The sequence below is a fragment of the Hyaena hyaena genome, unplaced genomic scaffold (genome assembly GCF_003009895.1).
Source record: "Hyaena hyaena isolate Hyena2069 unplaced genomic scaffold, ASM300989v1 scaffold_17, whole genome shotgun sequence".
In the NCBI taxonomy this organism is placed as follows: Eukaryota; Metazoa; Chordata; class Mammalia; order Carnivora; family Hyaenidae; genus Hyaena; species Hyaena hyaena.
The window spans coordinates 3,576,928-3,594,350 of record NW_024080648.1 but is presented as its reverse complement, the minus strand read 5'-3'; the positions used below and the strand labels follow the sequence as shown (position 1 = coordinate 3,594,350).

Below are 17,423 nucleotides of genomic sequence, written 5' to 3'. Positions count from 1 at the left end.
CCTATTTTACTGGAGCCTATTTGTTCTTAAAGTTTCAGGAGAGCTTCACTTTGGTCACAAAATTCCTCAGTTTTATCAGCAAAGCACAAAAACCCGTGAAAGGGATGGTTTTTGGTGAAATCCAGGCTATTTAAAGCCATCACGTTAAATAGGTTCCTGTTTAAATAGGATGGCCCGGAAGGTCTCTAGGTGGTAGTGGGAAGAAAGGGCAGTTTCCAGGGGTGCGCAGATGGGAGGCGCCGGATGTTGTGGGAAATAGCGTCACTAATTCTTTATGGTTTAAATAAATACAATCCTCTCCTGAAGGTGAGGGGACAATCTATTGTTTCCTAAAGGTTTTGTCTTAATCTTATCTGATCTCTCTCTCCTGCTCATCTCTAGTTCCCTATCCTATTGAAGATGGAATGCATCTGTCCATGTGAGAACCAGATAAAAAGATATTTACGTATTGTATGGCTTTCCGAAGCAAAGCTCACTTTGACTAGCAGAACCAGGATGAACCTGGAGCTAAGGAATATGTGTCAAGCACCTTCAGAGCTGAGGAGAAGGATTAGCTGGATGGTTTCACGTTTGGGGTTAAGTCCAGCCAGTGACTCCTTTCTCCCCTGCTCCGCTCTGAGGCCCCTATGTGAAATATTCACATCAGTAAGAAGCTCCAGCTGCCATGTCCCCTTCAGATGTGGGCAAGTCACCTATTAAACCGAGCCTCCCTGCCCTCATGTCCTCGTTTATAAATAGGCCTTGCCAGTATCTTCACCTCCTAGCATCCTTCCAAGGATTAGATGAAAGAATGAAGGTCAAGGGTGTAGTCTTGTGGCTGGGTCAGAATAAGTGCTGAGTAAATAACAGCCTTTGTTATTTGCCAGATTCTCGGACTTCTGCTACGGCCACTCCCAGCTTGTATACATCTGAGAAGAAACTCTGCACACAATGGGTTGGGGCTGGGTCTAGCTTTGAGGTTCAACACTCTCCTTAGTTCTGTGAGACCCAGCTGACCACCTTACAACTCACAGCACAGGCTGGGGCCTGGCTTTGTTGACTCTGCAGAAGCCAAGGCAGCAAGGGCTTTATCCTCATCCAATTCTGGAGGTCAGTAAATCCATGTGATCCTTTGCTGGCAGAGAGTTTGGTGGCAATGTCACAAAGGGCGCTGGGGGAGGGGGGAAGCAGGGCAAACACCTGCCATAGCAAAGCACACATCCAAATCTCTGGCTCAAAACCTGGTTGTCACTAGATGGTCTGGAAAGTTACACCCTCCCCACCCCCACCCAGGGCTGAGAAGGAAGGAAAAAAGGAAGGGAGCTGTGAAGGATGGAAGCTAAACTCGTCTGTGCTTGACTCGGGTGTGTAACCAATGAAAACACAGGAAAGGTAGGCTGCTTCCATCTGGAGAACAGAGAACGTGCGCGCACATCTCGTCTGACCCGTACCTTGGAGAAGAATTCTCTCTTTTCAGGGTGTTGAGGTGGAAAAGGGAAGGCGCTAGGCACACAGCCAGGTTGGTGGGAGTCATCTGGTTTTCTTTTACGGCAGCTGTGACATCGCTCAAGAAATAAAGGAGCGTCTGTAGAACCTCCCGGTTCTCATCAGGCAGAAGCATAATGGCAGCCTTGATGGCCTGGAGGCGCTGGTCCTTGGGCACACCTGTGTAACACCGGCATTTCCCCCATCAGCTCAGTGCTTTTCCACACGCATTGCAAGGAAATGACCCAAAGCAAACAGCAGCACCAACCACCTCAGCCCAGTCCTGAACGAGCGCTTGCAGAAAGTGTACTTAAGGTTAATATGGAAGAAATTAGGGACCGCCACCAGCGTCACTACCCTCAAGTATTTCCTGCCTGTGGAGGAGTTAAAAAATTTTCAACACCCACAATGCCAACATCCTAAATCCACCTCAGGGTTCAATTCCAGATACTATGCCTGTTCTTTTGGTTTTTGGAATAGCTTTTCTAAGTATTTTTTTTTTTTTTTTAGAACTCCCCAGTTCATCATTCTCAATTACTGAAAACACTGTACACAGTTATACTTTTGTTTAATTTCAGTGAAAAATCTTACTGAAGATATGTACAAGGGGATAAAAACTTTCTTAGCCTTTATACAAAATGTCCAGTATCTCTGGGGACCTTCCATAACTAGAACTGATCTGCTCATTCGTAAAACGGGGAAAGTAAGCTGCTGAAATAGTCCGTTGAAACAACAGATATTTTTACTAGTAACTTCTTTACGCTTTAGAAAGTGAACTGGGAGGCTATTATAAAAATATATGCTTGAGAACTAAACCAGTAAAAAAAAATTCATGTCGAAAATGCTGGGCCCAACCTTCAGGTCTCCTTTACTAGGCAAATTTGCCTTTTAAGAGGCATGTGGTGGAAAAATCAAGTCACTTGAGTGCAGTTCCATAGGACACACTGATTAACAGCTCCATGGTTACAATACACAACAAATACCTTGGTGGGGAAAATGTGACCTGTGTTTTCAGAAAATCTGAAAGGATGAAACAAATAATGAAATAATCCAGACCAGCTCCATTTCTCATAAAATAAGGTCCGGTGCGCCAGACTGAAGACAATTTGAGCACGGAGAGAAGCTGCTTTTATATTACGTTGCTGTAACACCACACTGAGCCAAGAAAAACACAGGGCCGTAAAAGCTATAATCCTGATCTTGATCATTAATTTAGACAACTGTTTGCTTTAAGCTTTACTTAAAAGTGAGAAGGGGATGGGTATTGTTTTCCCAAGTATTTCTGGCAGAAGCAGAGATGAATAACAGAAAAAGATTATTTATTCATTTTCCAGCAAGATAAACCACACAGATACCTGTGACGTTTTAAACATAACAGGCCCCGCTAGAGATGTGAATCAACTGAAATATCTTGGTACCTGCTCTTTTAAGCATCTTAGAGAAGACTGTTCTAGAAACGAATGAAAGAATGAGCTTCTGGAACACAATGTAAAAATGTGTAATTGCTTCAGTAATTAGAGAATGATGATAGGGGAATTTTTGCGTTCTTTAACAGGTAGACAGAAACCTATTCTACAAACAAGGAGAAAATGAAGAAATAAATAGATGACATGTGTTTCCAAGAGGTCATCATGTGGCTCTGAAAGAATGGCATCAAAGGAAGCCAGGTGGTCCAAGTTTGGACCAACTTGGCCAGGTGGCCAAGTTTCAGGTGGTCCCACTTTTCCCCAAGGCCAACAAGGGTAAGATCAAGGAACACTTACACTGATAGATCTGCAGAAAGGTTTCCGAGAGCTTGTTCGTCATTAGTGGCTCAGGAAGGTCTCGAAAATATTGCTTCAACATGTCTGCCACGTCATAAGCAGACTGTCCCTCATAGTTGACACAGTCTATGGCACTTTCATTCATCTGGCGCAGAGCCTGAATCCGGGACTTGACGCCTGATTTTCTGAAAAGCCCAACCTAGTGGAAGAAAAACATTAGGTGTCAAGACAGAAGCAACATTTTCACTACAAAACTATAAAAAAAAAGTAGCATGCATCTGAGGTCCTATAATTCCTTGGGACCTGCACAAAGCAGTTTTCACCTGATCCAAACAGTGGTTGCGGAGGTAGCGCATGGCCTGCTGAATGCTCTGGGGCAGGGGCTGTCCTGTGCGCTGCACGTTGACTGTCAGAGGGACCCCGAACACATTCCGGTCCTTATAGTCTGGAACCTTGATCCTTTTCATGAACTTGGGCACAGCCCTATTTAAAGAACAGATGTGGGGAAGTATGTTTATTTGTCTGTAGACTCTTATCCATCTTTGCAGGTAAACCCTGTGAGCTTTCTATCTGTGCTCCTAGGGTGGCTATTTAAATTAAATAAAACTACAAATTTAGTTCCTCAGTTGTATTAGCCACAATTCAAGTGCTCACTAGCCACCTGAGACCAGTAGCTACCATCTGAGTGAATATAGCACATTTCCACCATCACAGACAGTTTCACGGGACAGTGCTCTTCTGGACCTTCTAAGAGTTGGGGCTCTGAGGCCCAGCAACATTTTCTCCACTGGGGATTCTCCTCCCACTATTAGCTCTGAGAAATGGGTTTATATCCTTAAGGGGGCTGATGGGCTTCCTTACAAAATGGCGGCACAGGAAGGAACAGAAACAGAAAACAACATTTGAGGTCATAATTTAGGAACTTCGTTAACAGAATTTGAAAAACACGTTCCCATTTGTCCTGTAAATGAACAAGAATCACTTCTAAGTTCTTAATGAGATGCAAAATATTTAGGGTATTAAAAAGGATCATGTAACGCCAGATGAGAAAACAGCAAATATGTGACGTTGGTCCAACATAATGAGAACCAATTCCAGAGCTCAACAGTGGGGGCCAAGCTAATGACCTGAAGTCAAAATAAATTCTTCTGCTGATGACCCTGGAGAATATAACATCTTTAGGTTTCTAAAAGAAGATGGAAAAGAACAATGAAGGTTTTGTAAGCCTACCGCAGGCTCCCTGGAGTCCTGAAACCAGGTCCAGCCCCAGCAGTATATGGAGCAGCAGGAAACCGATGTCATGCATTTAATGCTGTCAAGCAGAAATTTCAGCTCTACAAGTGACCTCTCTAAACAGGACAAGAAAGGGCAAGGCCGAACAGGAAAAGAACTTTGTGTAGAATTTCTCCCTATTCCATGGATCCCACAATGCGAGGCTTTTACATTTGGTTTTGACTCACTGGAAAAACTGACCAGAACTCAAGAAGTAGTACGGACTTTCAGATTCTTGAGGGTTTGGTGGGAAGGGGGTGGGCAACTCAGAACTGAGAATGTGAAATATGCACTTTTAAATAGCCAGCCGGGAAAATATGACTCTACGCACAGAGGAGCAGTGCAGAAGACGGACTGCTTTGACTTCTGAGTGCTCACCAACAGCCACGGCACGGTACTGTTTATAGCCCTACGAAAGGGAAAGCTGAAGCACACAGCCAAATTTGTATTTCCATACAGTAATTTTATGGTATCATGGCCATAAGTGTGCATAATACTTGCTTTGTCGGGGGAGAAAAGCCAGCGGCTGAATGTGCAAAGAACACATTACGATCTCCACTGAGAATCTGAAGCATGCGGGGATAAACCGGTCAATACTTATTTCTGTCATTCAGAACAAACAACTTCTGTATTTAGCAAGGCTCACATAATAACAGCCTTTGAACGGGAGGTGCTTTGATGCTGAAGCTAAACTCACTACGAGTCCTGAGGAGACGGGGAGCTGGAGAGAAACAACAGTTCCGCTGCTTGGCCGACGCGCCCAGGCCCCTCTGGTTTGCTCCAGAGCGTCACTGAGGACACGGGCTGCTTCTGTTTTTATAAAAAGTAGTGGATCCAGATGATAAACACTCAGATTAGGGAAAGGCTTAAGGTTACCCAGCTGACACTGTGAAATGCACCTGGATGTCAATCCAGAGATAGTTTTCTGCTTTGCACTGCTAGCAGAAAACTTAAGATACACACACGGGGTCACATTTGTGGCCCATCCAGCCTAACGGTGTCCATCTCACATGATACACACCGAGGGCCGTAGTTTTGAAAGTAATTATGAACTGTTCACCTGAGCGATTTTACAAAGGTAAAGTCTATATTTAGTCCATAGTATCTTAGAGCAGTGAATTCCTTACGTTTATTATTCACTGTAAGTGACTTTATTAGAAAGGAACATGACCTAAATTTTTTAGCACAGGTAGACTTTTGAGTGATGCTTCAAGTATTTAAATCAAAAATGATTTCTAAAAACATAGCCGGAGAAGGTTAGAAGGCCCAGTACTGTACAGCAAGCATTTCACAGTTGGTCTCAGCATCCTGTGACCTGAGTGACATTTTTCTTTCCTTTCTTCCCTAAAATGATCTGATCGGTACATCTCTTAACCCCCGAGGGTCTCCTTCTAACACTGGGAAGGAGGTGCCTGTACAGGGTGATGGAACAGCCATGCATTCTCACCCCATCAACTGGCCCATTTGTCACTCCGGCTGCTGAATCTCACTCCACCAATCCCACTGCTTAGTCCCAAAAGTTACACCGGTTTGAGCAGTATCGGATGTGGCCTCAAGAACGCAGGGATTACATTTGGAGGATAGCCAAAAGTATTCATAGAGGATGGGACTGTCATATACTCAGTGCTGGGGCAGCTTCAGGGAGCTGACCGAAAACACTTCCAATTAGCTGACTGAGCACAGAGAACTCTTACCAGCTAAAACCGTGCTTATTCGAAGGTGTGTGTTTCTCCAGCAGGGCGGTCAGCTTTAGGAGCGAGTACTTCTGCAGCAGGTTCATCTGGGCCACAGACTGGCAGTTAATCTGCAGTGATACAGAGTTCAAGCTCGGACGATGGGAGCTCTGGAAACTGTGCCATCGTAGCCTGTGCCTGTGGGAGAGGAGCAGGGGAGGGGTGAGCACCAGGGAGAGGAGCAGGGGAGGGGTGAGCACCAAGGAGAGGGGCAAAGGGAGGGGTGAGCACCAGGGCTTTTTAACAGGCAGACACAAAATCAGCGGCGGGTGGCCTGATGGCCTCTTATCTTAGGAACCCAGAGGACTGACTTCTATTCCATTCTTTTCCTACCCCCCTCCCCCACGATAAGATACACATGACAGAAATGGCCACCTTAACCGCTGCTAAGTGACAGCTCGGGGGCATAAAGTCTCTTTGCACTGTTGCACACCATCACCACCGTACAGCCACGAGACTTACTTCCGCTTCCCAAGCTGAAACTCTGCGCGCATGAAACCACATCCACCTTTTTGGATGTTAGGATCTCCTGTTCTATCGGTTTTCTCGGGAGCTCACGGGGCTGGGGATGCCCTGACCCCGTGCCCCCCCAACACGAGAGCGGAAGTAGTCCGTTTCTGACCTCCCTCCCTATCTCCGGGAGGGGGAGGGAAGCCAAGCTCTCACCTATTGGACCTGGTCAGAGAGGCCCCGACCCCCGAATCCCTCCTTTCCGGGATGTCGGAGGGCTCCTCCGGCTCATTCAGTGAGTTTCCGGTACTGTCCAGGTCACTGGGCGTGGCTCGGTCATTGTCCACATCCAGGTGGATCTGTTTGGGAGACGACGGGCACGGAGAGACCGAGTCCAGGGCGGAGTCAGAGTCCCCCTCATCCGAAAACTTCTCCGACCACTGGTTGACTATCCTCTGCATCCCCTTCACGTGGTAGAGGATGTCGTCCAGCTCGGGGAAGATGTCCTCGTGCTCCAGGTCGGCCAGGTCACCCGAGCTGGAGTAGAGGACGGAGCCCGGCACGTTGTCATAGATACTCAGGCGGCTGCTCACCGAGCTGGACGAGTTGCGCCGCTTAAGCTCCTTGGGGCTGTCGCTGCCGTCGTCCCTCCGCAGGCCGATGTGGCCGGGGCCGTGGAAGCTTCCAGTCCTCCAGTTCACGGAGCTGTTCTTCCCGGAGGGCGAGAAACTGCCGCTGGAGAGGGCCTTGGGGAAGGTGCCGGGCTTGTGATCTTCCGGGACGTAGAACACTGCGTCCTCTGGGTAGGTCTCGCGGTTCTTGAAGTTCCGCTGCAAGACGTTGTGGAACGTGGACTGACTGAACGGGTCGAAGCCCTCCAAGTACATGCCCCCGCGCTTGTTGCAGGCGCTGAGGCTCCGGGTCCTGGTGACCGGGCTGGGCGTGCTCACGGCGCTGCTGGTCTCCGACTGGCTGCTGCTGCTGCTGGTCTGCGTGGAGTTGGAAACGCTCCGCTTGCGCACCGCGGGCACGTTGATGCGGTTGCCGTTGAGCGCGGAGATCTCCACGCAGTTCAGCTGCTTCAGCTTCTCCTCGTCCACCCCCTCCTGCAGGATGGGCCCGCTGATGATCAGCCCCAGCTTGGAAGGCGCCTTGTGCTTGCCGTGGTGCGAGCCCTTGAGCTTCAGGCTCTCCATGCGTTTCAGCAGGCTGCGCGTCTTGGACTTGGCGCTCTTCTCGGGGCCTTTCGCGCCGAAGCCGAAGCCGGACAGCTCCCCGGGAGACGGCAGGCTGCAGAAAGAGTCGTCGTTGCCCACGAAGTTGCCGGAGGAGCCCACGCTGATGACGGAGTTCGTGCGCGCTGTCGCCGCATCCCCGGCGTGGGGCGCGTGCGCCGGGAGGCTGCGGGTGCTGCCGAGGCTGCGGACCGAGGCCACCTCCTGGCGCTCGCTGAGGTCCGTCAGCATGCTTTCGTGGCTCGCCGCGTTCTTCAGGGCCGCGTCGTCGGGGGCCCCGGGGGCTGCGTCCCGCTTTGAAGAAAAGACATCGAACTCTTCCAGCCGGGACCACCTCTTGCTGTCCCTCTGGAAAGTCCACTTGCCGCTTATTGCACAGGGCTCGTCCTCGTCGGAATCCTCACTCTGCAAAGACAGAATGGAGGCATTCATCACCGGGACCGGCAGGCAGCAGGGAGCGGGGCGTGCGCTGGGGGCCCGGCGGCCAGGACACGGCTCGTGAGGCGCCTTCGGTGTCAAGTCCCCCTTTAGATCTTTATTTTATTATTATCATGATTGTTACTTTATTATTCTTTTTTATTTATTTATTTTTTTTAAATTTGTTTCTAGGAGAGAGAGAGAGAGACAGCGTGAGCAGGGGAGGGTCAGAGAGAGAGGGAGTCCCAGACTGAAACAGGCTCCGGGCTCCGAGCTGGCAGTCAGCACAGAGCCCGACGCGGGGCTTGAACCCACGCACCGCGAGATCATGACCTAAGCTAAAGTCGGACGCTTAACCGACTAAGCCACCCAGGCGCCCCTTATTATTCTATTTTAAATGGCAAAGATGTACGCTGCATGTCAGGACTCTAACAGGAAAAAGCCTGACCGCGTGTTTCAAGCTAAATAAGAATCATTTTGTAGAAACTGTTGGATCTATAGGCTGTTCTTTAATTGCTCACAGAGGAAGCCTCTAAGATCTGTGAAAATTCCAGGCATGCAAAGTATTTTGAACTGGAGTCAGCAACGGGTAGGACTCCCTCTGGTCTGCCTCCAATTTTGCTGTCTGTTGATAGCATGTGTTTATATTCTCTTTTGCAATCAAAAAGGTAGTTTTCAAACACTAAGAAGAATGGACACTGACATCTGGAGCCACCCTAAAAGTATACAACATCTCCTACCAGACCCATGGAGGCACCAAGCAAGGTAAGTCACTGCATCTCTTTAGTCTGATACGTTTCAGCTTCTTACCTGTTCTTTTTCATCCCCTCCCCCACCCAGACACGGGGTCTAGAGCTAATGCCACATATGTCCTGTGAAGTTTCAACCTCAGACATGCTCCAGGCAATTTAACAAGGCCTCACAAATACCCAGGCCTGACAGCATGGAACATTCACAAACACGATGTAACATCTTTGCTGATTATGCCTGATTTATGGGCAGGACTCAGGGTTACGCTGTGTCACAAACTACTGCATCTGAGCCTTTTAGGCGGGATACCAAAAGGCACAGTTCAGTATGATGCATGTCTTTCCCACCGGTGTGGAAAGGATCACATGGCCCCCGTTTCACAGGACAATGAGTAGAGAGCATTAAACGCTGACTTGTAGACTCCTCGCCACAGCCCAGTGGGTGGTGAGGTTCCAGTTCATTTGTTTAAAAGGTTTAACTCCCCCGAGAAGGCAGCTTGTTGCAAGACAGGGACTCTAGGGTAATTAAAATTTGCACTCTGAACAGTCAGAAATATGCTCTTTGACCAGCCTTATTCCTGTTGACTCTAATTTGTGACACTCACTCCCAGGCCTACACCCACTTCTTCTCTGAAGATCTCATAAAAGGTCCTCACATTTCATCCACAGGAGTTATGTGCCTCCATTCGACTAGAATGTGTGGGATTTCCTGCCCTTCCCTCCGGCTCCCCCAACTCTCCCTCCCTCTCATTATTCTTCAGCACCCCACAAGCCAGCCTTCCCCTTCATCCCAGCAGCTCTGAAACACGGTTACTGTTATATGGGAAGGGCGGGAATTCCCAAAGAACTTTAGCTTTAATTTCTGAAGGGAATAATGGAAGATTCACTGGGATTTCCTAAGCCTCATTCCTTTAATCTGGAGTAGGCACTGAGTTAACAAGGCAAAATAATAGAGGATTTGTTCCAATCGAAAACAGTTTAAAAAAAACAAACAACCAAACCCTCATAGATACAGAGAACAGGCTGGTGGTTGCCAGAGGCAGAGGATAAAAGGTATGAACTAAACATCCACTTATAAAATAAGTAAGTTTCGGGGATGTGATGTATAGCATGGTGACTATAGTTAGTCATACTGTATGGTATATTTTAAAATTGCTAAGAAAGTAGATCTTAAAGATTTTTATCACAAGAAAAAAAAACTGTTGTAAGTACGTGTGGTGATGGATGTGTACTAGGCTTCTTGTGGTGGTCACTTTGTAATATATGCAAATATTGAGCCATTGTGTTGTACACCTGAAACTAATATGTCAATTTTATCTCAATTAAAAAAAAAAGTAGGAAAACTGCGATTTATTGGCTATCTGCAACTATTGGTTTCAATTACATTAGGCTACTTGGTCTCTGGTAAACGTGACTGGATTATAACATTAAAAATGCAGATGTTTTTGGAATAAGGAAGTAAAAAGAGTTTGAGAGACAAAACCTCTTACAAAACACAGTTTTTGGTCTGCCCCCTTTTCCTCCCATCCTATTATGTATCTTCTATACTCACTCTCTTCCGATGGGGACTAATTTCCAGCTTCATCACTGCACATTTGTTTAAAGTGTTTAGACGCCTACAGAGCAAAGAAATAATATTAGCAAAGACAGGAAACCAATGATGGGTAGATAAATCTTTTTTTCCAAATAGCTGACACGCTCAATGAGCTTCTTTATTCTAAAAATTTTTTCTTTAATGTTTTGTTGAGAGAGAGAGAGACAGCGTGAGCAGAGGAGGGTCAGATAGTGGGGGAGATACAGAATCTGAAGCAGGCTCCAGGCTCGGAGCTGTCAGCACAGAGCCCGACGTGGGGCTCAAACCCATGAACCGTGAGATCATGACCTGAGCTGAAGTCGGACGCTCAACTGACTGAGCCACCCAGGCGCCCCTGAGCTTCTTTATTCTATAAAAAATTATAATTTAGAAGAGTATTAGTAACTTCATTAAGAAGTGAATGGTGTAAAAATACCTTTATACCTTTCTTCACTTTTTTTTTTAAAGCTTTTTTTTAATGTTTATTTTTTGAGAGAGAGAGAGAAAGAGTGCAAGCTGGGGAGGGGCAGAGAGAGAGGGAGACAAAGAATCCAAATCAGGCTCCAGGCTCTGAGCTGTCAGCACAGAGCTGTCATGCGGGGCTTGAACTCATGAACTGTGAGATCATGACCTGAGCTGAAGTCAGATGCTTAACTGACTGAGCCACCCAGGCACCCCTACCTTTCTTCATTTAAAGTGACTATTACTATTTTACAGTAAAATGACACATTGCTATGGTACTATCAGCTACTTCTTATTCTTCACGGAACCAACAACTCTCAATGAGAAATTTTATTCTTCTAGAGCACCTAGGTTGGGCCATTATGTAGCTCCATACAGGGCCACGAGGTAAGAGCCACTGAAGTCTCCTTTCATAGAAATGGGAACAGCAACAAGCAACCAAGCAGAGCTCTTGGTAAAATAAATAGTATATTCTGTCTCAAATAAAAATTCAAAGGCAGAAATAAACCAATTTTTAGTAATCTGTAATAAATAATAATCTTAGACACTCTATTCAAAAATTTTATGAGTTCTTAGACAGAAAGGAAATTGGTGCCTCTTTAACACCCAGTTCTTTTTACAACATCCTGTATAGGACAGGATAATGTTTGCCACAGTCGTAGCAACAGTGCAAATAATTACTCAAAAAATTCTTATACAGCAGCTTCAAGGGTCAAAGCCTTTAGAGTTCAAGCAAGAATAAGAACCTGAGTCAGATTCTTCTTTGGAAAAAGGGTCATATTTTTACTTTGGGTGCTTTTTTACCACTGCCCAGGAGTAACATGTCCATTTATAATTAGGGAAATAATTTAGGTTTGCTGAAAAGCAAATACTTAAACAAAACAAAACAACCACCAAACAACCCGCACCCTCCCAAAAAACTCCCAAAACAAAACTCTTTATTGGGGGAATAATGAAATAGCTGAGAAAAGAAACCCTTTACATAGGCAGGAATACATGGTATGTAAAAGTGTGAATGACAGCCCTCTCTCGTAGCTTCCAGACGACCACCCCTTGGTCTTCCTCAAATAAGCCTTGAATCTGCTGTCTTCCGTGGCCAGCTATCCGGTTTTTCCTGCAACTGCAATTCTTCCGTTTGCAGAGGAAAAGAGCATTTAATTCACCCAAATTCAAACTGACCCTAAGACTGCTTCAAGGCTTTATCTTTCTGATTCTGTTCTTGCAGCTTGTCTAACAACTTGATGCAGGAGGACAGAATGTATTTTTGCCTGCTGATAAGACCGCCTTTGATTTCATAGATTACGTGGTAGCCTGTTTATAGAATAAACAAAGATAACTCAGGATGCCTATGTTGCCTATGTTCAGAAAAATTCTCTTGGTTGATGGGGAGGGAAAGAAAACAAATAACTCAGAAGAAGCCCAAACTTTAAAATGAGTAGCTGTAAGGTCTCTCCCTAAGAGGCCTGCCTTACTTACTTACCCACAGTGTTTTAGTTCTCAAATGTTTTCAAGATTTAAAGAATCCGGCATGGTTACACTTAGTCTTAGGTCTGGGTTTCATTAATCAAACCTGTAATCAAACACCCACTTGAGTTCATTTGGGCTTTAATGGTTGAGTGGTGTTTATAACCAGGTTTACTGGGCATGGAAGCCCACAGCAGCGGGGAGGGGCCCGCTTCACAAACTCTAGATCTGAGTCAAACAAAAAAGACCCAGGAGGAAAGTTTTATAAAGGTCAACATTATCTTTTTTATGTTGGTAGCACCAAGCTAATGGCATTTCGGTTTTGAAGCCTGGAAGTTATTCCTTGAGGTTTCTGTAAAATTCATCTGTTCCCAGGACCTCCAAGGAATGCCCACCAGTGAGACCTCAGCTACTGAGGGAGACAATAGTGACACGAAACAGTTGTGGTGACATGAATTGGGGCTCGCTCTGGGTCAGGCGCTTCATATGTGTTGTTTCACCTCGGTCCCCACAACAGCCTTATGGTATGTATCTTACTATTTTCCTTCTTTTTACAGATGAGGAAAGGGGGTTTAGAGAGGTCACGTATCTTGTTCAAGGCCACAAGAATAAAACGTGGTGGCTCTAACATTATAGAAAATAGTATCTCCTGCATTCTTTTCTAGAATTAATCCTAATGATGCTGATACCCAGGAGCAGCTTCTGCCCTAAGCATGATTCCTGAAATGAACAGCAGCACACTGGTATCACACACCATCTGTCCAGAAGGCGTGGCTGCTGCACCCCCCCAGGGCCCTCACAGGGCCCAGCTCCACAGGAACGTGTCAGTCTTATCTGCTGGGCAACTTGTTCTCTGCTCTGAAGGAGGAGGGGGGACAAGGTGGGCCATCAAAGCCTCAGGAGTTTTGCTGTAGGGAGCGGCAGGGACCCTGATAAAAGCATAGCAAGTGGGCATTTGGGCCTTGTATTCAGAATGAAAACAGAGAAGAGTACAAGAGACATGTGAGAAAAGAAAAAGGAACCATTTTCCAAGTAAGACCTGACAAATAAAAACTGTTCTGATTCTTAAAGACACATTCTGGGAATCGGTGCAATTGCTTGAAAAATTTGCTTTAAAAAACTAACAGAGTTGAAATCTGTTATGTGGCAGGCTGCTTTACATAGTTCAGACATTTCTGTCTGAAATGGGCTGTTTCACAACACAGTGCAGACTGAAGATGATGGTTTGGGTATGTACTTATCATTATATGATTATCGCCTTATTTACATAATTCTTCGGTGTGTTTATAGGAGGAGTCAGTTGTTAACTCCGAAGGAAAACAGTGATATGGGATATTTTTCAGATGCTACAGAGACAAACTCCTGTCAGAAGCGGTATCCTAATGGTAGGCCATAGTTTGCGTTATTTTCTGTATATATTGCAAGGCGAGCAAACCACTCCCCCAGTATTAATATCGAATGTGAGTCTCCCATGATCTTGGCCTTATCATTGAGGTTGGATTATATAGCAAGACTGGGACAAAAGCCAATCTCTCCAAGGACATGAATACAAAAATCCCTTGCAAATATAAGTGCAAGACTACTGGTGCCTGTGGTAAAAACAAACATGGTAGTTGCTTAACTGTAACTTTTGGTCACTACCAGACTTTATATTAAGATAGTATTATCATGATTTTCAGGAGAACATTAAATCTACAAGTCTTCTGCTCCAGGTAGACTCTGCTAAGAGATCAGCAATGTTATAGGTATAAGAATGTTTATAATAAATCTTAACGCAGAACACCAGGGTAGGGTGTATGTGGAAGCAGCTGTAATGTGTGTGTGTGGGGGGGGGGGGGGGGGGGGGGGGGGGCGGTTAGTGGGCAAGAGAAACCATGTAAAGATTATTTTATTTAAAACAAACTTTAAAAAGTTTTTTTTAAGGGGTGTCTGAGTGGCTCAGTCAGTTGAGCATGTGACTCTTGATTTCGGATCAGGTTATGATCTTGTGGTTCAGGAGATCAAGCCCTGCATCCTGGGGCTCTGCACTGTCAGCAGAGGGATTCTCTCTCTCTTCTCTCTCCCTGCCCCTCCCCTTCTTGCATCCATGTGCGTTCTCTCTCTCTCTCAAAATAAACATTTTTATTTATTTATTTATTAAAAAAACCTTTTTTTTGGTTTTATTTAATTTTGAGACAGAGAGACACAGAGCATGAGTGGGGGAGGGGCAGAGGGAGAGGGAGACACAGAATGTGAAGCAGGCTCCAGGCTCTGAGCTGTCAGCACAGAGCCCAAAGCAGGGCTCAAACTCAGGAACAGTGAGATCATGACCTGAGCCAAAGTCGGACGTTTAACTGACTAACCCACCCAGATGCCCCTTCCATATGTATTTAAAATCAACTTCTCAAAATACCTCAACAAGGCAAAAAAGGAACTCTACAACAAGAAGTCTGTCTGGAGAGAACTTGACAAATCACAAGGAAAATTTTCAAACTATGCTACAGCTTCGTGATTCACTGGCCTTGAATTCCATGGGCAGAGAAACTATGTGAAAGAGGCTAGTCTAGTGAATGAGACAAATGTCACTAATCAGGACAACCGGTACCTTCAACTACTTTGCTGACAACTCAGAACCGGTCGTGCATTTCCAAAGAAGGTGCCCCATCATTTTCTTCAGAACATTTGTTTAGACCTCCTGAAAGAATCATTTGCCTTGAGAAGTCTATGTGAACCTGAGGACAAGAGCCACTGGGTTTTCCATTAAGACAAGCTGATGACTGTTACGTGAATTCTGAAGCATTTGTTTTGAAGAGAACACTCAACCTCAAGACTTTTTCCACATACTCAAATGTGGGCCTCTGATTTGGGTCTACTATTTTTTAGAGCATTTTGATACTTATTACCTCACTGCCTCCTCACACTTCACCTTTGTGACATCACTCTCTGTATCCAAGAAAATGGAAACCAATGAGAATACATTACACAGTCCAAATACAGATTAAGGTCTAGCTGTTTTTAGGCTTTTCCTACAAAAGATCCAGTAGCACAGATTTATTCCCTTCAAAGGGTGGTGGCTTCTCGAACAGAACAGAGAGAGCCATGGAAATCACAAAGTGCAGACGATGACTTTCCCCTCAGCAAGGTAATTAAATTTCAAGCAGATATTAAAAAAAAAATTTTTCGAGAAAGTAATCATGACCCCTTTGGGCTGCAATGCAGCAGTGAAATTTTTATGACCCAGAAATTCCTAAACTGTTGCTGCTGCTTGGAGGACCTACTTACTAAGTGGCGTAAAATGTGTGAAGTGGGTAATCTGAGTCAGCGTGTAGATATTTCCTAGGATTCATCTTATGAGTGACCTCATTTATATGCGTTATCACCCTTGACGAACTGAAAAGTAAATTAATTCTACCCCATAGCTAAGCATTAAAACATTTTAAAAATGTCTGGAGTAGTTTATATTCCAGATGTTGACTTCTTCCCTTCAAACTGCATTAGTGACATTTTTTTCATTGCCAATGACATAGCTATGGTATTACATACTACAGTGTGGGACTTGGGCTTCGGCGCTTTTCAGAAAATGTGTGCATACTCTGGGCATTTCTAAACAGTCATTTAATTGGATTTGAAAAGCGACAGCGTTTCTGTGGTTAATACAGCATTTCTTAAACCATGAGTATTAGTCTATTTCATACCCATTCTAAACATCTGATCTTTCCCTAAAACCACTGCTTAAAGTTAGCTGATTCAGGAAACACTGCATTACTGGGGCGCCTGGGTGGCTCAAGTTGGTTGAGTGCCCGCCTCTTGACTTCAGCTCAGGTCATGATCTCATGGTTTGTGAGTTCGAGCCCCTTGTCTGCCTCTGCACTGACAGTGTGGAGCCTGCCTTGGGATTCTCTCCCTCTGCCCCTTTCCTGTTCTCTCTCTCAAAATAACTCAACTTAAAAAAAAAAAAAAAGGAAACCCTGCATTACATAAGAAAGGCAAAAACCGGGGCACCTGGGTGGCTCAGTCGGTTAAGCGTCCATCTTCGGCTCAGGTCATGATCTCACCGTTTGTGGGTTCTAGCCCCACGTCGGGCTCTGTGCTGACAGCCAGCTCAGAGTCTGGAGCCTGTTTCAGATTCTGTATCTCTCTCTCTCTCTGACCCTCCCCTGCTCCTGCTGTCTCTCTCTCAGAAATAAATAAAACATTAAAAAAAAAAAAAGGCAAAAACGAGTCCTTTCACTGAGCTACTGCTTTCTTTGCCTACAAAGGGGAAATCAGATACTGGGTGTCATTCTACCTTAAAAATGCTTTTACAAGTTAATGTAAATACTGAATAAAAGAAAATTTATTTCAATTTTCAACATAAAATCAATAAAATACGTGACTTTTTTCTACATATAATTTTACTCCAGAATGCCGCTTTTATAGCTTGTAGGTTTTGAAGAAAACTACAAATGGTGAATTCACTTAAAAATGAATAACAGAAAGTCAGGAGGAGTTTGAAAGGATTACCAGTGCCCCATCATTGTCTGCTACATATTTTATTACTTCTACTTCTCTAAAACCCACCAGCTGCCGCTCAGCCTAAAGAGCCACCGGCACAAGGAACAGGGGTTTCTGAGGTTCATTCTCATTTCTCATCAGTGCTCATTTACTGCCTGTCCGCTTCCACCGTCCGTGAGAGGCTGTGCGGAGCTCTTTACAACTGTACTTAGTTAATCCTATTGTTACTATTTTGTACCTGGGGAAGCTGAAGACGGTCAGAGAAGCTTCTTTGGAACTCAAACAATGGTTCTCTTAACTCTAGCATCGCTGCACAACCAGGTCCCCCCCCCCCCCCCCCCCCCCCCCCCCCCCCCCCCCCCCCCCCC

The 17,423-nt window shown here is 45.4% G+C and overlaps 1 protein-coding gene across 1 annotated transcript in view; it reads right to left on the bottom strand.

The window, feature by feature from the left end:
* Positions 1-17,423, bottom strand: part of DLC1 (DLC1 Rho GTPase activating protein) — a 393,707-nt gene that overhangs the window by 6,211 nt on the left and 370,073 nt on the right. Inside the window, 7 exon segments of the mRNA XM_039220840.1 lie at positions 1,431-1,644; positions 3,228-3,426; positions 3,551-3,710; positions 6,194-6,370; positions 6,899-8,322; positions 10,636-10,757; positions 11,408-11,434. Of these exon segments, the coding sequence (XP_039076771.1) occupies positions 1,431-1,644; positions 3,228-3,426; positions 3,551-3,710; positions 6,194-6,370; positions 6,899-8,322; positions 10,636-10,757; positions 11,408-11,434 (2,323 nt within the window).